At 52.1% G+C, this 23173-nt stretch overlaps 3 protein-coding genes across 10 annotated transcripts; 1 reads left to right on the top strand and 2 right to left on the bottom strand.

The window, feature by feature from the left end:
• The first annotated feature begins 60 nt into the window (after positions 1–60).
• On the top strand, positions 61–2622 carry LOC133491263 (ubiquitin-conjugating enzyme E2 L3-like). 2 transcript variants are annotated; one of them, XM_061802269.1, is made up of 5 exons: positions 61–201; positions 681–737; positions 1299–1394; positions 1492–1678; positions 2374–2622. In XM_061802269.1, the coding sequence occupies exons 2-5, from the start codon at positions 711–713 to the stop codon at positions 2526–2528; spliced, it is 465 nt and encodes a 154-aa protein (XP_061658253.1). In that variant the 5' UTR covers positions 61–201; positions 681–710; the 3' UTR covers positions 2529–2622. The 2 variants fall into 2 exon arrangements, with proteins under 2 accessions (XP_061658253.1, XP_061658252.1); XM_061802268.1 differs by lacking the exon at positions 61–201 and having other exon boundaries at positions 565–737.
• Positions 2623–3417: 795 nt separating this feature from the next.
• ckmt2a (creatine kinase, mitochondrial 2a (sarcomeric)) lies at positions 3418–7254 on the bottom strand. Of its 2 annotated transcripts, none has more exons than XM_061802267.1 (9): positions 7106–7254; positions 6693–6891; positions 6136–6231; positions 5829–6050; positions 5601–5686; positions 5130–5253; positions 4483–4617; positions 3807–3932; positions 3418–3704 (listed from the first exon to the last, which is right to left on the bottom strand). In XM_061802267.1, the coding sequence occupies exons 1-9, from the start codon at positions 7252–7254 to the stop codon at positions 3588–3590; spliced, it is 1254 nt and encodes a 417-aa protein (XP_061658251.1). In that variant the 3' UTR covers positions 3418–3587. The 2 variants fall into 2 exon arrangements, with proteins under 2 accessions (XP_061658251.1, XP_061658250.1); XM_061802266.1 differs by lacking the exon at positions 5601–5686 and adding an exon at positions 5359–5444 and having other exon boundaries at positions 3425–3704.
• Positions 7146–22984, bottom strand: rasgrf2a (Ras protein-specific guanine nucleotide-releasing factor 2a). 6 transcript variants are annotated; one of them, XM_061802258.1, is made up of 29 exons: positions 21777–22984; positions 20603–20709; positions 19579–19726; positions 19419–19508; positions 18064–18317; positions 17642–17721; positions 17356–17549; positions 16822–16931; positions 16630–16748; positions 16398–16561; positions 16075–16141; positions 15865–16001; positions 15722–15804; positions 15278–15526; positions 14633–14725; positions 14079–14539; positions 13867–13998; positions 13703–13792; positions 13356–13462; positions 12807–12919; positions 12664–12724; positions 12550–12579; positions 12372–12475; positions 12221–12305; positions 11869–12066; positions 11332–11411; positions 11091–11208; positions 10306–10374; positions 10093–10231 (listed from the first exon to the last, which is right to left on the bottom strand). In XM_061802258.1, the coding sequence occupies exons 1-29, from the start codon at positions 22398–22400 to the stop codon at positions 10136–10138; spliced, it is 4263 nt and encodes a 1420-aa protein (XP_061658242.1). In that variant the 5' UTR covers positions 22401–22984; the 3' UTR covers positions 10093–10135. The 6 variants fall into 6 exon arrangements, with proteins under 6 accessions (XP_061658245.1, XP_061658244.1, XP_061658242.1 ...); XM_061802263.1 differs by lacking the exon at positions 21777–22984 and adding an exon at positions 21383–21660; XM_061802262.1 differs by lacking the exon at positions 21777–22984 and adding an exon at positions 21415–21660.
• Between the last annotated feature and the right edge of the window lie 189 nt (positions 22985–23173).

Below are 23173 nucleotides of genomic sequence, written 5' to 3'. Positions count from 1 at the left end.
TCGCGTCGCCAAAGGAGCTTCAAAGTCCCCCGAAGAGGAGCAAAAGTTTTTGTGCGTGTGCGAGCTCGTCTGAGGTCTCGGCTCAGGCCGACCTGAGCGGAGTCAGCGGAGTCAGCGAAGCGATTCACTCATTCTCTGCTAGCTTTCCTCCGACCTGCTCGAGTCCACAAGACCTCCGCCGACGTTTTACGTTTGTCACCCGTGAGTCCGATTACAAACAAACCACGTGAGCTTTTCAAAGCGAAAAGGTCGCTGGGGCGCTTTCAGACACGGAAATTGGCATTTCAACCCCATCGATGAGATCCACCATCGATAATAATGTCTGAACAGCGCTGTCAGTTATTTAAAATGACATTATTCTGTGCAACAAAACTTGAACTAATGTAAACGTTGATCATGAGCAAGTATTTTCAAAACAGAAAGGTTTATAGATTTTGATCTTTTTTTTTTTAATCACGTAATTAAATGGTTTATTGCATCGCTGAACGGCAACATCATTGGAAAATTAAAAAAAAAAAAAAAAGTCATTCAAAAAATAATACGGAACGTCTCCGCCTTTGGACGATGCCCAAAGCTCTTTGTGTTGTGTTGCGTTGCGTTGTGTTTTGTTTTGTCCGTCTGTGTTTCTGCATCCCAACGTGAACGTCACGCGTTCCGGCCCGCCGCTGGCGGCCGTTCAGCGCCACCAACTTCAATGAACGACGCTTAATATGGTTTCCACCAGAAGATTGTGCAAGGTACGATAAATACACGCACGGTGTATATTTGTTAAGTTGTGCGAAAATAAAGACCCCAGATAAAAATGTTCCCTTTTGCTCCGGTAAGTTCAAGGGCACATACGTGGGCATGATTTTTGTTGTTAAATATTAAAAAAAAAAACCCCAATCGACGACCACCACGACCTAAAGCCATTCAAGAGCTTTGACCCTATTAAATTGTTGGAATCTCAGTAGACCTTCTGAATTCTTCCAAGCAACAACTGACTTAATTTTCAAAGTGATCTGACATACGGCAAGCAAATGCGAAATGAATCATGAGCAGCAAGTGGTTGCGACCCCTTTTTCTCTGGACTTTGAGCCAGCAGGATTTGTGCCCCCCGTGAATTGCGCCGAGCAACAAGTGACACTTTTGTTTGGGCTAGAAGCAAAGTCGTGGAAGGAATTCAACGCGTGAATATTTGAGTCTTTGAATCCCGCCTAATTTTATAGCGAGTGACGTTCAGTTGGACTTGGGGCACCGGCGGTCGTGTCCCACACAGATTAAAAATTGTACAGTGGACGTTTGAAAATCCGTTTCAGGAGTTGGAGGAAGTCCGCCAATCAGGATTCCGCGAATTCCGCAACATCGAAGTGGACGAATCAAACATTTTGAACTGGCAGGCGCTCATCGTGCCCGTAAGTGTCGCTTCGTCGCTTCTCCGCTCGGAGCCCCAAATCCCATTTGTCGTCTTTCTGTGCTCGCCCCCCCCCCCCCCCCCCCCCCCCCGGCAAGGAAAACCCCCCGTACGACAAAGGAGCGTTCCGGGTGGAGATCAACTTCCCCAGCGAGTACCCCTTCAAGCCCCCCAGGATCACCTTCATGACCAAAATCTACCACCCCAACGTGGACGAGAAGGGTCACGTGTGCTTGGCCATCATCAGTCTGGAGAACTGGAAGCCCGCCACCAGGACGGCACAAGGTCAGCTCAATGTCACCGCCCGTCCGTTGTCGAGGCCAAACCGTCAAAGCCATGAAAACGGCGGCGTTCGTCCTCCAAAATATCGTCATGTCATGTTTACTCTTTTACTACGAGCCATTAGCCATTTTTTCCCCCAGCGATTTGACATTCAACCGGAACGTAAGCAGAGCGCGCCTTGGTTTGACCGAAGCTTGGAACAATTTCAACCACTTTTCTCGCCTAAGCTGTGCTGATGTCAATTCGACAGCGAACTGTTCTTTGTCGCAGTCGCTGACAAACTTAATTTATTTTGTAATTGGCAAATGATAAATATCAATGATTTTTTTTGGGGGGTGGGGGGAAAACTAATCTTTCCAATGAAAAACGTTACTTCGAGTATAAAAATAGTACTTTAGTGCCAAGAAACTATGTTGAAACGAGGCGAGGAGCTTCAATTAAGACTGATAGAACACAAGTGCCTTGAGACCATTTTGTGCCATCTGTACATAATTACAAATGTATTTAGGGTGGTCCGTTAGTTTTTTTTTTTTGGGGGGGGGGGAACCAATAATGAAAGAACGTGACGAAATAAACCAAAGTCTCCCCTCAAAAAAAAAAAAAAGAAACCAACACATGCCAGAATTGAGCACTAGTCACCTCATCCACTCCAGTCCACCAGGCGGCGCAAGTCCAGCGTTGTTGTGGTTTGTGCGCAGTCATCCAGTGCCTGATCTCGCTGGTGAACGCGCCGCAACCCGAGCGCCCCCTGCGGGTGGAGTTGGCCGACGAGTACACGGCAGACCGAGCGCAGTTCATGAGGAACGCCGAGGAGTTCACCAGGAAGCACGGCGAGACCCGACCCGACGACTGAGTGGCCGGCGCGCCACCGGGACCCCCCCCCCCCCCCCCACACACACACACACTCCATCGCATCAAGATCAACTTTCAGAACGATGTCGTGTTGTTGATTGTACATTTTCACGAGCATTCTCTTCTATGAATTCTGCCTAGCAACAATTGACTAATGAGGAAAGGGGGGGGGGGTCATTTGGGTGTTTTGAATTGAATGAATTGTGGCAAGCTGCACAATAATGTGCTGTCAGACTTTTTTTTTTTTTTTTGAAATAAAGTGCCCAATAAATGTAAATTCTGCCTTGTAAACAAAGTGACTGCAAAATGTGAATTTTCTAGAATTATTATTCTTTTTTCTACATTGTGTATTCTGCCTAGTAACACGAGACTGCGCATTTTAATTTCCTTTTATTGACTCTCGAGGCACCGGAGATTGTTGCATATTCAGAAATCTGACTCGGAACAAGTTACTTCTCGGACGGGACTGTTTTTTACCAAACCCAAGTTTTTCGATTATTTTTCTAGTATTGTCTCTCTACGGTGCCTCTGTAAACGTGAATATGAATAAAAATGCTCCGTTCCAGATGTTTTTCCTGCCAAGAGGACTGAAACCAGGTCTCGGGAATTGCTCGAGCTTATCTAGGTCACTAGCGAAGACCCCCCCCCGCCCGCCCTTCAACCAATCAAGAGGAAAGCCAAATATGGACAGCAAATACTGAAGTCACTCTCCGGAGGTCTGAAAGCAAAACTATCTGACCTTTGATTGTAGTAACAAGAATGGATTGTGGTGCACAAATATTGCCGAGAAGTGAGTGATGCTCAACTGATGGCCTTTTTGAAACACGTTGCTAAGCGACAAGTGTGTGTGTGTGTGTGTGTGTGTGTGGGGGGGGAGGAATTACTTTCTGTCAAGGCCCAGGAAGTGAGTTGCGCATGCATGCAGGTCATGTTCTCACGCTCACGCAAAAAGTTGTGTCCGCTGTCAGAAAGCAAACAGGAAACAGGAAGCGGAAGCGGAAGCATGGCGTTGCCGTACTTTTACTGATGCTTGTTTTGAGGTAGAAGCGTCAAAACGGTTCTATTTGCGAAACGTGGCGATGGGGGGCGGGACCTTGATGTCCTGGCCCTTCTCCAGCTTCTTCTCGCATTCGATCAGGAAGTTGACGCCGTCCACCACCAGCTGCACCAGCTCCACCTGCGTGGAAACAGCACACACACACAAAAATGATTTATAATTAAAAAAAAAATAATTAAAAAAAAAAGAAGCTCGTTTGCAAACCCGACGACGGCCGCTCACCTCGGACTTGCCCAGACGGTCGTTGTTGGAGATGTCGAAAGTGTCGCCGGTGGCGGCCGTGTCCACGCCGCCCGTGCCCCTCTTCTGCAGGCGCAAGTTGTCCAAGATCTTGGAGAAGCGAGGATCCTGCGGGGGGGACCTTTCGCTCATTCCGGTTCCGGAATAATCTCCTACTTCCTAATCCCTCGATGGAGATTGATGCGCCTCAACTTTTAACCGCTGCGTTTTTTCTAGATCCGAGCCGCGCATTTATTATTTATTTTGTGTCTTGAGAGCAAAAAATGTTTTGAGCAAACATCACGAGAAGCAGTTTGGCAGCTCACTCAAAGTTTACTGGCAAAAAAAACAACAACAAAAAAAAAAAAAACGGCCACGCTAGTTTAATGCTAACACAAAAGGGCGACGCGCCAAAGAAGGGCGAGCGAAAGTTTGGATTGGAACGCAAAGTGCACAGCAACACACGTAGGCGGACAATACGGCAGACGGAACCCGCGATTCACGCCGGGAATAGTGGAAATATCCAAATAACTACAGTGTCATTATTAAAAAAAAAAAAAAAGTGACCAAGCATTTCCGTTAAAAAGTGTGTGTGTGTGTGTGTGTGTGTGGGGGGGGGTGGTCTTTTACCCACATTTCAATGGCGAAAGAAGATTTGAGATGTGCGTGCGTGGGTTACCTTGCTGAGTTTGGGGAGGCGCACGTGCACGCCCGCCCTGAGGCCGGTGCCCAGGTTGGACGGGCACGTGAGGATGTAGCCCAGGTGCTGGTTCCACATGAACTCCCAGCCCCTCTCTCGGATCAGGCACTCCACCTGTCAATACCGACGGGCTTTCGTTACCTGGAATCGGGCCACTTTCATTCTGCCTAGCAACAAGCGACTACAGAAAGAGCAATTCTCCATCCCGATTGGATTTTTTTTTTTTTTGGGGAATCTACAAAGATGTGATCACAGAAATTGTTGCTGAATTGAACTTTGGGGCGCAAATGGTTCTGCCCAACAATCCTGCCCAGCAACAAGTGACAACAACTTTGGGCCACCAATGACCGCCTCACAGCGACAGCGCAACGGTGGATGTTGGTTTTTCTGGACTTGGGCTTCACGCCCCCACGGATGCCGCCGAAGAACAAAACACGGACGGCGTGGCACCCCATGCATTCTGCCTAGCAACTAGTAACTCGGGCGTAAAGGAGTAGATGTTTTTTGATTGGACCTCGGGTTAGTGCCCCCCAAAAAAGCCCGAATGGTCGAGTTTTTCTTTGAATTTCAGCACCCAGATGGCGTTCTTGTAGCGTCGTCCCCTGCGAGCGGGTCAAGTGGCGTACCTGCTTGAGCCCTCTGCAGAATCTCTCAAAGACCCTCTTCATGTTGCCGCCCTTCTCCATGGAGATGACCCTGGTGTGGTCCTCCTCGTTGATCCAGATCAGGAAGGTCTTCTCGTTGTTGTGCCTGACGAAGAAGATCAACGGATCAGCGGCCGATCGAGACCCGCCGAGGAAAGGGCGGAGGCTACGGCGGGCCGGCGTTCATGCGGCGCGCTCGCGGCCGGCCTACCAGATGCCCCTGGCGTCGGGCCAGTCTCGCGCCATGAAGGCGCACGTCAACAGGGGGGACACGGGCTTGTCGAACAGGAAGTGGTCCTACAGGGTTGATCGGGGGGGGAAGAAGAAAACACGCCAATTCACAAGAGACCAAAGGAAGACTGCAAAGGCGAAGGGCGGGCTCTCGGGTGCCGAGGCCGCAAGTCTCTAGATCCTACGTCGTACGCGAGCTTCTTCTTTCTGGAACCTTCTTACCAGATGCCCCTGGCGTCAGGCCAGTCTCGGGCCATGAAGGCCGAGGTGAGCAACGGAGACACGGGCTTGTCGAACAGGAAGTGGTCCTGAGAGGAGCGCGGCGGGATCGGACCAGAAGGCAAAGATCAGATCGGAAAGCCGCGCGGCCTTCAGCATCCCGTCCATTTCTCCCGCCGCTTATCCTCACTCGAGTAAAAACCCAGCCTGCCCCGCGAACGGCTTTCTTACGTCGATGAGCTGCTGCTGCTCGCTCTCGCTCATCTCTCCCAGGCTGTAGTAGCGGCCCGCCAGGTCCCCCTTGAGGCCGGCCAGCGCCGTCACGGCCACGCGCTCCACCTCGCGGCGCTCCGCACGGCTGCAGGCGGGTGGCAGGCTGAGGCCGCGGATGCTGCGGCCCGTGCGAACGCGGGACGACAGCACGTACTTCTCGTCCAACACGCCGTCGGTCAGCTGATCGGGAAGACGACCGTGAGCGGGAAGGCGGCGGCGGCGGCGCGTGCGCGAGCGCGGCATGGAGGAGGAGGCGCGCCGGCACCTTGGAGGCGTCCAGGTCCGTGGGGTGGATCATGGTTCTGGGGTCGTAGCCGTTGTGGCGGTCCTTGATGACCGGGTCGAAGAGATCCGCGAACACCTGAAAGCAAACCGCGTCCAACGGCACACACGTAAGGAAGTGCTGCATACTTACGCCTCTTTGTCGCTCTATTTTTTGTTGTCAATTCTTTTATTTTATTTCAACTACGGTAAGTGAGGAACTGTTTTGTTTCACAAAAACCGGACAATGTATCTATTATGCTTCTTTCTTTTAATAATTGATCTATTTCTCACCAATGGCCCATGAATTCTGCCTAGCAACAACTGACTGAAGGGTTTTGTATTTTTTTTTTTTCCATTGACCTTTCAGAAACAAATATTTTCCACCCATTTCTAGCGACAAGCGACTTCAGAACTTTGGGGCAGGCAGCCTCTGTATTCTGCCTAGCAACCAGTGAGAGTGTAATTTTGGGGCAACCTCTGTTGTGCCCCAGGAATACTGCCTAGCAACAAGCGACAGCGTCATTCTCTGGTTCAAGACATACGACGTCCCCCTCTGACCTCATAGCTCTCCTCGTCGCCCGCCACGCAGCCCACGGTCTTGATGAACGGGTGCCCGGGGTTGTCCACGCCCGTCTGGATGCACTGGTCCAGGGTCCAGTTGTTGGGGGTGAGCTTGTCCCGCAGTCTGGCGTAAATGGCGGGCGTGAGCGCCGTCGCCATGCAGTTGTTGTGTTTGCGCAGGTCGGGGAAGTCGGAGCTGCGAGGGAGGGCGAGAGGTTCCGTCAGGTTCGGTGCTAAACTGGTCTCAAGGTCGCACATTGAAATGCCAGAGGGTCACTTGAACTGGGTGGCGCCCCCGCGATGCATCCGCTGGATCTGGCCAGCGTGACTCCTCGTTACTCTCAACTAACTCTGCCAGCCCGACGGACGTGATATTTTCATGCGCGGCAACGTCACGCCAAGCCAGTCACCTGGCCGGGTAGAGCTTCTTCCTGGCCTCCGCCGCCAGAGAGCCGCCGTCGCTCAGCAGGAGGCCGGTCGCCACGGTGCCGGCTCCCAGGGTGGCCAGCAGGGCGGCGGTGTTGCGGCCCGACATCAGGCGCGGGAAAGAGTTGGCCATCTTTGCCTTTTGAGTCACAAGTGAAGGAGCTGCAGGCAGAAACATTTTTTTTTTTTTATCTTAAAAGGTGGAGTTCATCCTTTAAGACGCCGGTGTCAAACTCAAGGCCCGGGGCCAGAGATCCGGCACCGCCACATGATTTGACGCGGCCCGCAGGGCCAAATCTAAAGTGTCAATTTCAATTATTCTCGCAAAAAAAATTTCTAATTGTCATGCATCATAAACGATAACGTTGAGATATTCCAAACATTTTTGTGTTACCAAACATGAATAGTTGAAAAACACATTATGCTTGATTTCTGATTCCAAAAGTAGATCAGAAATTGATGATGTAAATACGAAGAGACAGTGAAATATCTGTATTGTTTCGGTCGTAACGCATAACGGCCCTCTGAGGGAAACCGGAAGCACAATGTGGCCCGCGAGAAAAATGAATTTGACACCTCTGCTTTAAGAAATGGATGGACAAAAGGAGCCTAATGGCTATTTTAAAGCAACATGACTGACAAAGTATATTTTCAGCCATGGCTTCTTGACAATTTATTATTATTATTATTTGTAGGCCTGCTCATGATGGCCGGCAAACTTCCCGTCGCTCGCTCAAGCTCAAACTCAAACTCAAACTCAAGCTCGCCAGGAAGCCATCAGGCGGGACTTTAGCAAAGCAGATTTGCGTCTGTCCTCTAACAAGCTTAGCGGAAGCCGTCTGCGGCACATGCCGGCGGCATCTTTGCATCCCGTCGCAGCTTCCGGCTCGTTTGCTTCGCCTCGCCAGCCGGCCGGGACAGGACAGGACAGGACAGTGCGGACGTGCAAGGACTTCGCAGAAGGTCGTTTCGCTTATGCAGCGCTAAAATGTCACCGTCATCTCCACGTCTATACTTAGAGGTCATATTTTTAGACCATCACGGGACCGCTGTGCCGCCGAGAACGACAGACCCGCTGCAGTCCCCCCTGTGAGCGAAGGATTTGAAATAACAACAAAATAATAACAGTCACGATAACAAAGAGGGCCAAGAGGAAGAAACAAGTGTTTGACTTGAGCACTGAGTCCACTAATGGTCTTAACACCTCCCCCCCCCCCGACCCCCCTTCGTCCCCCGGCTGGTGAACTTTCACCTCCACTCCAGTACATCCGAGCAGGAGTCGTTTTCACGGCCGCACTTTGCAAGAAATGCAAAACAATCTGGAAAATGACGGACAATCCGTACCTTCCAAGTTCCTTCAAAATCACCCCCGTGAGCACAAATACCGACAAGATTAACGAGTAGCGGCATAATTATTAATAACATTTAATAATGATTAATAATAGCAATCCTACAATGAAACGAGTTTAAAACTAAAAAAAAAAAAAAAAAAAAAAAAAAATCCATCGGTGCAAGTGTAAAAGGGAAAGAGGAAAAAGGATTTGCATTACCTGTGGAGACGCCGCCGCGGCTTCAACTTTTCTCATCTCATCTCCCTGATGAGGTTTCCCTGGCGGCGGGCCACGCCCCCTCCACACGCGAGGGCCAATCAGAAGGCCGACAGAAACTTTTACATCTGTTTGACTTTCACGCACACGCCGCATACTGATCAGGACTTTTATTGCTCCAATCAATCTTAACGGAAAACAACAAAACATATCAGCCGCTAACATCAATTCAAGCGTGAAGAAATATTATTAGTATCAACAATAATAAGTCATACGTTTCCGTGGTCAAACCACAACGATCTCAAATGACAACATAGTGCGAAGGTGTTAATGCTCAACAAAGACATTCCAAAAGAGAACTAAATGTAACACAACACCTCACTAACATTACACCCACAATGTTATTAATAACGGTGATGGAAAAAAAAGTGTATTATTGTTGTATCATGTAAAAAAAAAAAAATAAGAATAAATAAAACTTTTTAGGTCAATTCTCTTATTTAAAAAAAGAGCAAAGTGTAGAAAACATTACAAGCTAAGCTAACGAGCGACACGGGCCAGTGCGCTCCTGCACGTACAGGAAGTGATGTCACCGTGTGATCCAGGGATCCCACTTTTGAAGCTACTGCCGCGGAATCCGGTGGATCCGTCGGATTGCCGAAGTGATGTCGCGTGGCGATCCCGTACCGGATGTGATGTCACAGCGTGACATTCACTGCCACCGAGTGAAAGAATTGACATTCCCTTGTGATCTACTGGATCCGCTCAACACGGGAAGTGACATCACATTGGGATTCTGTGGATCCACTCCAGCCAATCAATGTCGCCGCGCATGCAGGAAGTGATGTCCCAGTGTGATTAACACTAGCGCTCGTGAAGGAATCGATCTCGTGGATCCACCCAATACAGACGTTGTGATCCAGTAGATCCACTCCGTGTCTAAATTGACATGATCCGGCTTAGCGTCATCCACCCAGCAGGCCAAACCGCAAGTCACGTCAAGTGGCCCGGTCCATACAGGAAGTGATGTCAGAGCATGCGCTAGTGAATCCACTTTGAAAACCACAAAAATCCACCGGATTCAGGAAGTGACATCACATTGGGATCCCGTGTCAGAGCGTGACCCAGTGGAGCCACTTTTGGAAATTCCTACAGGAAGTGGTGCCACCCTGAGAGCCGGTCGATCACCCACCGCATACTGGAAGTGATGTCACAATGCGGACCAATGACATCGTTTTACGTTGACTGCTCACATTCTAGTCATCAAGATGTCACACATTTGAAATGAGCTGCTTGGTACTATTCAGTCCGTTCCCACACAAACTGAACCCCCCCTTTGACGGGTAGAGAACAGCGGCGTTGGTTGCCGGGCAACAGGACATCAAATCCTTCCCTGAGTCAAATTAGCAGGGATTAGCCTGGCTACCGGTCGCGCTAACAGCCTAGCAGAAGCCGCTTAGCGTTAGCTTAGCCCGGCGCAACGCGCGGCTCAAACTTCAGCGAGAGCTCGTACAGCGCGTCTTCGTCCATCACCTGCGTCTTGTCCAGCAGGAAGTGAGTCACCTGCGGGGGGCGCAATATGGCCGTCAATCAAACCCATGGCACATGAGAGGAGCTGAAAAAAGCGCCGGGCCCACCTTGGCCTGGTGCTCGATCCTGTAAGGAGCTTGCTGGAACTGCCGGATCTCTCGGATGATGTGACAAATCTGACGAGGACACAAAGCGCTCGCTTCAAGTTGCGGAAAGTCGCCGCCGCCAACAACAGACGCTCATCAGTGGAATTTCTTTTTTTTTTTTTTTTTTGTTTTGTTTTTGATCAAATCATTTTGAAGCCATTTGTGGTTTAAACTAGCGACGCATGAGCAGCACTAGTAGTCGAGTGTACGGAATGAAATGCTAACACTTTGCATGAGCTTGATGCAACTTCTTTCTTTGTCTTATATTTAACTTTTAAGTACGTTTGCATTCAAACATTGACTTTCATGCTTTTTTTCCAATTTATATGTGCAGTACATTTTGATGGAATAATTTTTTGAGATGATTTGATGCAAGCACAGCATTAATGTGTAGCATTTGCTCTACTTTCTAGGAATGTTATCTCCTTTTTAATGAACCCTTAGACCCATTATGCTACTGTATTCCATTCTTGGGACTTGGCGAGAGAGAGAGAGAGAGAGAGAGAAAAAAAAAAAAGGATTTTAAATTAATATCATGTAAGCTGTTATAACGCTTCTGAGGCATTTGTGTGCCCCGTGGGGGCATTACAGAAAGAGCAGGAAATTATGCAAATTGCACGAATAATTAAAATCATACATTTTCCAGCTTATCATTTTGGTCACGTTCATCAGAGAAAAAGTGCGTCAAGAGAATAAAAGCAAGCTGTGGTGGTGGTGGTGGTGTGCGTGTGTGCCATTGGACGTACCATCCTCATCTTGGAGAAGTTGACCAGCCCCCCCTCGGTGAAGTTGGGCGACCCCTCCTCGATGAAGGCCAGGTCGGTCAGGTACATGCCCAGGTAGGGAACGCACGGCGGGTTGCAGCTGGCAAAGCGACGGGGGGTGGGGTGGGTGCAACGCGGTCAGGTGGGCGTACGCAAAAGGGGAGGGAGCGAGGGAGGAAGGAAGGAAGGAAGGAGAGAAAGGAAGCGTTTTTGTGGCTTTTACTTTTTCAGCGTCTCCCTGAGGTTCTTGAAGCGTCCCTCCGACGACACGGCCCTCTGCAGACGATCCATCAGAGCCTTCGTCTGTACAGATACACAAAGTCATAAAAAGCCTTTGACCTTTCCATTAATAGAATAGGAAATAAACTAATTCAATGAGATGCCAGATCTTACCACTCGCTTATTCGGATTTATTTTTTTTTTTTTTATGTAAGATTATTATCCTTGGTGTTTTTTTTCCCCCCAAACATTTTTCTAAACTTACAAAATGTAAACTTTTTGTCAAGATTCCTTTTCGTGAAATAAAATACACTATGAAAACCTTATCACGTCACTGAATCAACCTTTAAGAAAAAAATGGCAGACTTTATAAGATTTTTCAAGAAAAAGGAAGGAGGAAGGAAAAAAAATGTCGGGCATTTTTCTGGAAGAAAATGTCATCGATTAGAACTGAGAATGAATTCGAATGAGCCAATTTGACGGGCCAAACGGCGAGAAGCGTTCCTGCCATTTTAAGAGCCCCCCCCCCCCAAAACCCCACCTGCTTGCAGACTTTGGCCCAGGTCTTCTTGAGACGGTAGACGGCGCTGCGGTTGAGCGCCGACGTGATCTCCAGGACGCCGTTGAAGTTGTTGAGGCAGCGGCAGATGTCGGCCACCGCCAGCCACTTCTCGATGGCCCCCGCCCGGGCGCCCCCGTCGGCCTGCGTCAGGATCTGCGACGCCACCAGGTTGCTCATCTGGGGAGGCAAAAGATCCTCGTCACGTCAGCGTCACCAAATAGGTTCGGGACGTGAAGGCGAAAATAGCAAAAGCAGACGTGGGGGTGAGGTGGAGGGGCCTTGCTTGCTTGCTTGCTTTCTTTCTCTTCTTTTCTTTTCAAAATGTACTCACGTTGTTGAAGTGCTGGCTCGTTTTCATGATGTAAGGAGTCTTCTCCGTCTTGTCCACCTTCATCCAGCCTTGACCCAGGAACTCCCTGCCACAATCAATCACGTCGATCAATCCGCCATGCGGATCGCCACACAGGGACGGTTGGACTGACTCGTAGGGGATGCTCCTGAAGACGATGTGGTCCAGCAAAGTGATCTGCTCGGCCAGCTCCATGGCAGACAAGGACTCCAAGCACTCGGCTTTTGGACTTTCCGCCTTGGCGCACAAACACACAAATATGATGAAAACGCAGACGGCGTCGGCGCCGGCGCAAAGCTTCTTTTTCTTACCGCAATGAAGTGCAGAAGTGGACAACTTTTCTGTTCATCATCAGAAGAGAATTTCAATCACGACGTGGTCAGAATAGTTACAAAATTTGCCGTTACTGAGAGCGAATGAAGTACCATTTGTAGGACGTCCTCAATCTTGAGCTGAGTGTCGTCCGGTTCTTCCTGGCAAAGAGCGCTGATGACAACACGCACCGAGTTCGACGTTCAGCAAACTGACAAAAAAAAAAAAACGCGGAAAGAGTGCAAGCGAGCGCCACCTGAGGATGTTGCTGGTGGCTTTCCTCTCCTGCGGCAGAAGGTCCGGATCCCGAAGGACTTCGTCCAGGAGGCCGAGGACGCCCGACTTCAGCTCGCCGTTGCTCTCGAAATCCTGCGGCAGTCGCGGCAGGACAAGGGAGGATCGTTACGGCGGCCTCGAAACAGATGCCCCGGCCACCCGATCGAGCGCCTCTCGACGCGGAGGAGCAGCGGCTCTACTCTTGAGCCCCTGCGGGATGACCGAGCTTCTCGCCCGTTCGGTCAGGGCGAGCACGGACACCCTGCCGAGGAAACTCATTTGGGACGCTTGTATCCTGGGTCTGGTTCTTTTGGTCGCGACCCACAGCTCAGAGGTGCGGGAGGGAACGTAGACGGAACGGTAAATAGAGAGCTTCGCCTTTCCACTTGACCCCTTGACCACAACGGAGCGATACAAAGTCCGCCTCACTGCAGACGCTGCGCCGAATCCGCCTGCGGATCTCGCCCTCCGTTCGTGACCGAGACCCCAAGAGAGAAGCCGGCCAAAGTTGAGGCGTGCGTCCGCTCACCTGCGAATGTTTGGACACCCAATGGCGCAGCACGTTGAGAACCCGGTTGGTGGCGGCTCTGCGGATGATGAACTCCTTGTCGCACGATTTCTCAGAGCTTCCCGAGGCTGCAACGGTACACGGGGAAACATTTTTAGCGCTTTTCTCACGAGATCCTGCCAGACTAGCAAAACGGAACTGTTTGCAAACTTTTCGCAAGGCTCATTCGTTGACTCGCTAGCCGCACACATTCAAAGTCACGTACTTCGCTGCAAAACACGAGAGCGGCGACCCCGGGTGGACAAAATTTTAAGCTGCGCCTCATATGCACATTTTGAATTGGAACGGCACCACCAAACGGAACTCACCCTGGGAGCCGCCGTGTCCGGCGGCGGCGGTGGCGATGGCGAAGGCCGACGCGGGCGACACGGCGCAGCGCGCGTTCTCCGCCGAAGACGCTGACGAAAGAGCGAGAGCGCGGTTAGGCAGAACCGCAACTCCGACACGACGGAATCGCTCGCCGGCGCGATACCTCCCGTCGGGCGGTAACGCAGGTGTCGCGGCGTGGACGGCGAGCGGCACGGCGACACGTCCCCGGACTCGTTGCCGCTGCCGGTGGGAGAGTCCGGGATAAATTTGTCCAGAGACACGGACTCCAGGACGGCTGAGGGGGGAGGAGTCACAATTCAATCAGAACCGCGGCGAGGCGTCCATGATGAAATGTGACATCCCTGGACAACCCACCTCTGCGGATGCTTCTTCGCAGTTTTCCGCAGAAGGCGTCGATGCGAGGCAGTTCGCCGACGTCCTCGCCGGCCGGGCTGAGTTCGGGCGAGCTGGGACCGTGACTGAGATCCGGGGGGGCCTTGGTGACGGTGGGCGGCGGCGAGGACGAGAAGCCGAAGAGGGTCCTGGACGGGGCGGCGGCGTGGGGCGGCGGCGAGGACGAGGCGAAGAGGCCGGGACCGTGCGTGGAGGTGGGGGAGCTGGCGGCGGAGGACGAAGGCGTGGAGCCCAGGTCCAGGACTTTGAGCCCCACGGGCGAGCTGAGGGACAACTTGCGGCTGTGGACGGGCGATGACGTGCGAGACGGGAGGGACAACGGCGGCGGCGACGAGAACTTGCGACACAGACGTGGAGATTTGTTGTTCAGGGGGTCCGTGCCCCACGAGCCCTGGTTGGCGGCGAAGAACAGCTCCAGGGACCTGAGGACGCAAGACCACCATTGGACGGGGGAGGGCGTTACGGACATGGTGTAACAGACTATGGGGGTGGACGGGTCGGGGGTGGGGGTTTACTTGGACTGATCCAAAGCCAGCTGAGTGATCTTCAGAGTGTAGTCGGGACACAGAGACATGATGGACAGACGGTCGCACGAGTGCTGCTCGATCCTGACCAACAAAATGGCGGCAGGGAGGTGGAGGAAGATGATGATGATGAAGATGTGGACCAATGTGGGACGAAGGGATCAACTGAACCAAACGTCAGAATTTGGAACAGTGTACACACATCAAAGATGATCCCCAACACAGCAGACTCGAGCGTGACATCCGCTGCTGTCTATTGCGACTTTTTTTCTTGGCCACTAGGTGGCGATGTCCCTTCATATCAAAAGCATTCCAATGGTGATTTTCTTTCATTGCGGCTACTCATAAAAATCACCACAGATGTTTCTTTGGTGTGTAAAATTGGGGATATCAAAATTCCAGCAATGTTGAATTTTGGATGCCAATGAAAAAAAAATAACCATTCATTATCTTCTTAGCCGCTTATCCTCACAAGGGTCGAAAGGAGTGCTGATGTTAAAGGGCAGGAGGCAGGGTACACCCTCAATTGACGTTTTTGAACTCGCAAAGCGATGTCGCCACCTAGCGGCCAGGCACACGCACGACGGCGTTTGCGCACTTTTGGCCGCTTCCCAGCTGGCGGCGGCGGCGACGTACCTGACGGGTATGGAGGTGAAGGGCTGCCTGTAGATGTGCGCCAGCTTGTTGATGACGACGGCGGCCGTGGTGAAAATTCTGTACGTGTGCAGGAAGGTGTTGAGGAAGTCGATGGAGAGGAAGCGGAGGTCGGTCAGGCGCTCCAGGAGCCGGTCCACGCTGGCGTAGCGGATCTGAGGGACTTTGCACGAGTTGAGCGTCTTGCTGAAGCAGATGTCCACGTCGTCTTTGTGCAGGCGGGCGTCCGACCTGAGGGCGGCGTCACGACGCTTCTATCAGTAAAGACGTACGCGACGGTACCCAACAAATTCCGTTTTTCAAGATGGCGCGTGATAACGAAACAAAAATAAAATGTGGATGTCTGCGTTGGTAGTGGTGTCATTTAGTTTGCTACAATCTGCTGGCGTGTTTTTTTTCCACGAGCGCTTTTGTCTGGCGTCTTACTTGATCATGTTGGGCACGGACACTTTGGAGTTCTCCTCGAAGACGCTGGTCATCAGCCCGTTGCAGCGGATGTTGTCCACGCACTGAGAGGGAAGAGCCAGACGCCAACATCGCAAAGAGCCCTCTTGGCGGGTTTTGCTCACCTGACTGATGTCGCTCGTCCAGGCCGCCTTCTCCTGGCGCGAGGGAGCGAGCAGGACCACGGAAAACGTCTGCCCGTCGGGGGGCTCCACCACCATTTTGAACTCCAGGTGGCTGAAGCCTTGCCCCGCCGCGTTGTCTGCGGGCAAAAACCGCGTCAAGACAAAAGCGTTGACATCACTGGATGCAAAACGAGACCAAGACAGGCTCACAGTCCTCGTCGCTGGGGTCCAGTTCCTCGACGAGCGTGCACTCCATGAGCGACAGGGCGCCTCCTTGCTGAACCACAAATGCAGAAACCCACAAAAGTCTTAATTTCAAGACATCAGAGAGCATTTCCATTTTTAAGTGATATTTCGTGCACTTGTCGGCTGTTTTAATGAAATGCGCAATACGGCATCTTGCGCTGCAGAATTTGAAGCCTCCTCGGCATCTGATTGAGAGCAGCTATCTGCCATTTTATCTAATATTATGATTGGAATGACGCCATGTATTCGCTCAAGTCGTTTGGCAAATTCTGGTTTGGGGTGCGCACCTTGAGCAGGTGCAGCTTGCCGCCAGATGTCCTGGTGCAGATGAGGAAGTGCTTAGTAAACAGGAAGCACTGGCGCTCGCCTTCCTTGCGCAGAGACAGCGCGCCGAGGCGCACCTTGCTCAGCATCCCGCGCTCGCCGCTCGAGGGCAGCTGGACGAGCGAACCTGTTGGGGGCGCCACACTCGGGCTTCAGCCTTCGTTCGCTGCCGAGAAAGGCCAAGACGGCGCCCACCTTGTCTGACGAAGGTCTGGCTGGTGTCCAGCAGAACGTCGCAGCCCTCCACGATCATCCTCTCGATGGCCAAGTTCTTGCGGATGTTCTCCGTGTCGCTCACCTCGTCGTGCATCATCCTGGAGACGCGCGCGCACGCGTTTGTCACTTTTGACCGCGACAACGACGACGACGACGACGACCATTTTGTACTTTGAGAGTTCTTCCAGCTTGGACTTGGCAAAGCGCAAACTGTTCCTCTCCACGTGCTCGTGCGGCGTGTGCGCCAGCAACTCGTGAAGCGTGATGATGTAACGAGGAATCTGCAAACACAAGCGCGGACGTCACTCGTCAAGTCGCTGCTCGCCTTCGCCTCGGATGACAGCAACCAGCTGGCGAAGGTTCATTCGCCAACGCTAAGTGACTGCAAGGACTAAATGATGGGAATTTTTCAAATGGTTGGCATTCCAAACCAAAAACTTACCAACTGGCTAGCGACCCCATTCAAGCTAGCAAAGGTCTTATTACGAATAAGATAAACTACAACTATTGGTCACCAACTAGACATTACTAGCTGGAACGCGACCTCTTGCACTAAGTCACTAACTAGTCAAGTCTCAGGTAGTAGATGACAAACAGCGACTTTGACGCAATGAACAACTCGCTAGCCAACTATGATGACGTGGCTAACGATAAGTAAGCATCCCGCTAACGACCGAACCCGCGTCCCGGCGGCGGTCGCGAAACCTGGAACATGGGGTAGGTGAGGAAGGTCTCGAGCATGCGGCCCTCGCAGGCGGCGTTGGCCTCGTACTGCTTGAGCAGCTTGTCGAAGTCGCGGTTCTGCTTGCAGTTGGCCAGAACCTGAAGGCTGTACTGGTGGTTGCGCACAAACTCCTGGTAGATGTTCAGCATGGGGAGGAGGATGTCGAACAGGTCGGCTGGAGGAGACGGAAGACGGCGGTGACCACCGCACCGAGACGGGCGGCGGGGCGGGACGGGACGGGACGGGACGGCGCCGGGCGCCACTCACCGAGGACCAGCGTGGGCCAGTTGGCCATGCGAGCGTTGAGGCCCTGGTGGAAGATCTGGTGCAGGAACATGATGGTCTCGCTGGGGCACACACGGGACCTCGTGAGCGCCCCAAAGACTCAAAAGCCCGCCGACCGACGCGAAAGCCCATCAGTTTCACTCTTTGTTGCCCTTGTTTACATTTGTTTGAAGAAAATCCAGACATTTTCTGAAACGCTTATCCTCACAATGTCACAGGGCTGGAGCCCATCCCAGCTGTCATGGGCCAAGAGGCGGGGGCCAGCCAATCACACCGATGGGGCAATTTAGTGTCCAATGAATGGAGGGAAACGGGAGGGCTCAGAACTGTGAGGCCAAAGTTTGAAAACTAAAATGTTCATTTTGGTCTGCGAGCGGTGCGGTGTTTTGCGACGGCGGCGGCACCTGTTGAGGAAGATGCTGCTGACGTCGTGGTGGCTGACGGGCGGCTTCTTGGAGCTGGCGGCCATGCGCAGCGGACGCAGGAAGCAGTTGACCAGGACGGACAGCTGGCCGACGTACTCGCTCTCGGCCTCCACCATGTTGAAGACGATGTGGTTGCGCTTGCGCATGCTCTCGGCGTGCGGCGAGCAGATGTAGTCTTGAACGATCAGCTTCCACTTCCTCCGGCACAGCCAGCCGCGCATGAAGCTCTGCACCTGCGCCACGTCAAGTCACGTCACACCAGACATGCCACGCCCGTCACATCACATCACATCACATCACAAACCCAAAACAAAACTTGGGGGACGCTTAGTGCTGCGTGATTCGAAATCAGGTTCAATCACAAAGCAACCCCCCAAGGTTGACATTTCCAAATTGTGGAAACGTGTCATGCGTCGTCACAACACGACATGATTTTGCTTCTTTGAACTATGATGTGTATTTTGTGTTTTTAAAAAGAATAATTCGGAAGCTAAGCACTTGATTTGCAAAATGTGTACAAATATTTCACAAAAACTAAAACAAATTCACTTCTATTTTACGGGCTTCACCATTTGACAAAAACGTTATCAATTAAAACAGCTATATGAAAATATAAAAAATGAAACTTCATTTCCCAAATTCTGCCTGGGCGTGTAAATTTACGAGCACAACAGGTTATATATGCAAACATACGTAGACGTGCCACGTTGGAGTGGAAGTGTCCCCTACACATTTTCATAACCTCTAAATGCTGGCATACGTTGAAAAAATGTCAACGTTTTTTTTTTCCCAATTTCCCCGATATAATGCAATCTATTGACTTCTAAGTTGCTGTTTTTTTTTTTTTTTTTTGGGGGGGGGCGGGGGGGGGGTGGATGGGGGTGATGCCCATTATACACGAGAAATTACGGTAACAAACATTTATTGCGCAGTTATTGTTAAAAAGGTACAGGTGCCAGCGTTAGCAGCAAGCAGCTAGCTACCCGCGACAGTCGGAATCTGCGCATTTGTTCAACTTCAATGCTGGTTAGGCTATCATTAAATTCATAAGTAATCAAATGAGGGATATGTTATTATTAAATTCAGCATTTTTCCAGTGCAGATAATGAAGATGTGGACTTTTGCACCAGGCTTTGACATCTACGGTCCTGGTCCGCTTTAACAATTTGCGTGTCAGCAGTCACTGAAGTTGCTAACTGTTGACCCTTAATAAGTCACATGACAGTTGGGGTCAACGGGCAAGTACCAAATGGGTTGAAATTACGAGGTCACGTGACACCGAGCAAGCGACTCGGCCGGTGGACCACTCGGAGCAGTAGCGCGCGAGCACGAACCTTCTTGATCTTCTTGATGTCGGGGTCCTCGTCGTCCAGGGGGTTCTGGCTGAGCCGCCCGCGCTCTTTGCTCCTGTTGAGCAGGACCACCTGGACGGCGGACACGCAGAACGTTAGCGGCGGCGGCGGCCGACGGCGGCGAGCGACGGCGCCTGCCTGCCTCGGCCTTCAGCCTCTCGATCTCCGTTTGCTGGTCCTCCAGCTGCGCGCGGAGCTGATTGGCCGCGACCTTCTCCGTCTCCAAGATCTGGACCAGGTGGATGTACTTCTGCATCAGGATCTCGCGCTCCACCATCAGGTCCGAGTAGCTGAGCACGAAAAGTTTGGCTTTTTCTTTGGCTTGTACCAATTGTTTAGTGTTGCACACACAGACATGTACCTGCATGCAAAAACTGGCGGACACGCACACCCACAACAAGCCACATTTCCATGCACTCACATGTACACAATCACACACGCGCACACAAAGGAACACACAAATGTGAAAAGAAGACATGTACACAAAGACACATGCATGCAGAAACATAATTTCCTTCGGGGAATAAAATATTCTTTTCTGATTGCTACTGCTGCCACGCATTCTACATAAGCACAACCCCGGTTGGATACGTGTGCGTTCGTTGCCCTCGCCGCAGTTCACATTTAGGTCATGGTTGTGTTTTGTGGACTTACATCATCACACGCTGGCCTTCTGTCTCGCGCGGTATTTTTATCTCCATCTACATTGTGCCGCCTTCACGTGGGAAAGCGTAAAACCGGGGCTGTCGCGCGCCACGTCGTAGCTAACCCTTTTTTTCAACCGTTGTCGTTTGCTGACACAAAAACGCTTCTCGACGTTATCGTTTATGATGGGACAATTTGAAATTTTGCAACAGATTTGAAACAAATATCACGGATGTTGGGACACATGGGATTTGCAGGCCTGATAAAATCATTACGCGGCGGGCCCGATCTGGTCCCCCGGGCCTTGAGTTTGACACCGATGGCGTACAAAAACTACATTTCGGCAATTTTTTTTGTTGCCACGTTGGCGTGGTGAAGGGCATCGTGAAAAGCATCTCGAAGCATCCAAAACGTCGATGTCTTTGAAGTGTTTGACGCGCCCACAACTCGACCGGAAGATTTTCTTCCTCGACAGTCGGAATTTGGGCAAAGCGGGCAAATGCGTGCGCGGGTGCGCGTACCTGGCCTGCCGTATGCAGTCCACCCACTCGTCGCGGTCGGCCTCGTCCTCCGTCCGAAGCTCCAAAGGCTTCTGACCGTCGTGGCCGAACATCACCAGGAAGTAGTGCTGCGGGCGCACGCGCGTGTCAACTTCCTGGATTTGCAACACTTGACAGCACTTTACAGCAGATGCGCGCGTGAAGATATCATGCGTGGACGGGTGCGTGTTTAGCACTGACGTAACACAAACTGGCGGGAGACACTCGTTAGCGTTAGCGTGTCGGCGCCCGGCTTAAAGGCTCGCGTGCGCGTTACGTAACCGACAAGGCGGCTCGTCCGGCTAATGCGGCTTGCGGTGCTTTAAGCGGGGAGTTCATAGGCCACGCCCCCCTGTCTGCTAGGACCATAGATCACATGACACTTTAAAACCCTGTCACAGGAAAATCAAAGCCTTGTCAGATGGACACAAAACCAACACGCGTTGTTAACAAGCCTGCTGAATCTGAATAAAAGTGTCAAAATCCCAGAAACGGAGAACTCCTCCCACATGTAGGACATTGTGGGCGTGTCCACGGAAGGCGCTGACAACATGACGGGGGCCCGCGGGCTTTAGGTTTCCGAACCTTGACCTTTATTTAAGCCAAATTGAAGCAAACGTTACTTTACAAAGCAATGACTTTGCTTTTGGTTGACTTTCGGTCAATGGTTTGAGAACCTCGTCTGGTTTTGCCCTCCAAATTGACAGAAAGGATTCGAAGATGACGAAAGACGAGGACACATGCCGGCCCAAGAGTTCGCACTTCATTTGTAGACCGCGAGTACTCGTACGCGCCTGTAAAATGCGGTCGAGTCGCAAAGGAAATTCTTCGGCCCGACGTCGGACATCTTCTGTCGTTTCGGCTGCCATGTTGTCCCGCGAGTGGGTCACGCGACCTCAGCGGCTCCTCTGATTGGCTGCCTTTTGGCAAGGAGCGGCAAACTTGTTTCGAGGAAGGAAAGCGGCCAAATTGTCGCAAAGTTCTTAGCGGGCGTTTGGCGACGCGTGAAATGAAGGAAAACCTCAAAGTCACCACTCGGAACCGCGAACGAGATTGGACTCTTTAGAAAGCGTGAAGCGGGCGTTCCAGGAACGGCACCTTCGCGCACGTGTGCGACCCGTAACCCGAATCGGGTGAGGTCGGCCCGACCGCCTACCTGCATCTTATCGGGGGCGTCCCTTCCGCTTCCGCCTCCGCTCGCGCTCGCGCTGAGCGAGGAGGCTTTGGGCGCGGGGGCGCGCTCGCACCTGCAACCCTCCAGCAGGTACATGCCCGACGGGCGCGCGCTGTGCTCGCCGTCGAAGTAGAAGAGGAGGTTGTGGTGCAGCGCGAAGAACTTGTCGCTCCAGCGGGCGTTCTCCGAACTGCGCTTGCTCAGCACGCCGCGCCTGGCGCCCTCCTTGCGGGCCAGCAGCGCCAGGTGCAGCGCGTGGCCCTCGTTGTAGCGCACCCCCTTCTGCATGGGGACCGACCGACCCGGCCGCGTCCGGAAGTGCCGAGCCGAACCAAAATGCTCCGGGCGGGGGGGGGGGGGGGGTAGGAGAGGAGAAGAGAGCCAAACCCAAGTCGGGATGAGCGCTAATCGGCTTTCGGGTCCTCTTAAAGGGCCAGCGGCGGCCCGGCCCCGCGCGGCGTGAGCCCGAGAAAAAAAAAAAAAAAGAAGAGCGAGAGGCGCGAGCCCGACTTTTGACTTCTTACTACGGAGTCGAGACGATTCGCATCCAATTGGATCAGAACCCTCAAGACGGAACCCAAAAATTCGCATTTGATTGGCAGCCATGACATGACTCACTCTCAACAAAATCTGTCACAAATGTTCTCAACTTTCCCATGAAAAACCACACACGCGACAACGTCGCTTGAGACTACTCTCGTGATGTTGTCGCAATACACCAGAGGGACCTGTGTCGAGGCAGCCATTTTGTTTACTGGTACGCCTCAGAGATGAACAAACTTGCGTGAACTTGTGAAAGTGTCGCAACAATTGCGCGTCTTTGCCGTTATTGTGGCTTCAAAACAAAAACCCGAACCCGCTTTGACCTCGAGATGGCGGCCCAAGACACAATGTGACGCGCACGCACGCGACGCTACTAATCTGTTAGGCTGCTTAGTGGCGGACGTACGCGGCCATTTTGCCGAACTCGACCTTATCGCAAATCCTGATTTCTAAACGGATGCGACATTTGTTCTGGCGCGTGGACGATTTGGTTGGGGTTTTTTTTCGGCTCGTGCCGCCGGCCCACCCGACACAAAAGTGGATTACGCGACTGCGCCGTATCCTGAAGGCGTCGCGTTTCAAATTGGAGGACGTCGGCGGCGGTTTCTCATCCCCCGATTGGTCGGTCACAGAGCAGAACGCGTCCGCGGATTATCGCGAGCGGGGCGGGGAGATCGCGGGGTCGCGGCAGAGGTCGAGGACGCCGGCGGCCTGCTCGCAAAGCCTCATGGGAAATGAGCCCGTTGCGCGCTTTGGCAAAGCCGTCGTCTCCCGTGAGCCATTGCGGCAAACGAGTCGCTCGAGGAAAGCTCGCGACGACTTTTATCTTAGCCCGT

The sequence above is a fragment of the Syngnathoides biaculeatus genome, chromosome 17, assembly GCF_019802595.1.
Source record: "Syngnathoides biaculeatus isolate LvHL_M chromosome 17, ASM1980259v1, whole genome shotgun sequence".
Taxonomy (NCBI): domain Eukaryota; kingdom Metazoa; phylum Chordata; class Actinopteri; order Syngnathiformes; family Syngnathidae; genus Syngnathoides; species Syngnathoides biaculeatus.
This window is presented reverse-complemented; position numbering and strand designations above follow the sequence as displayed.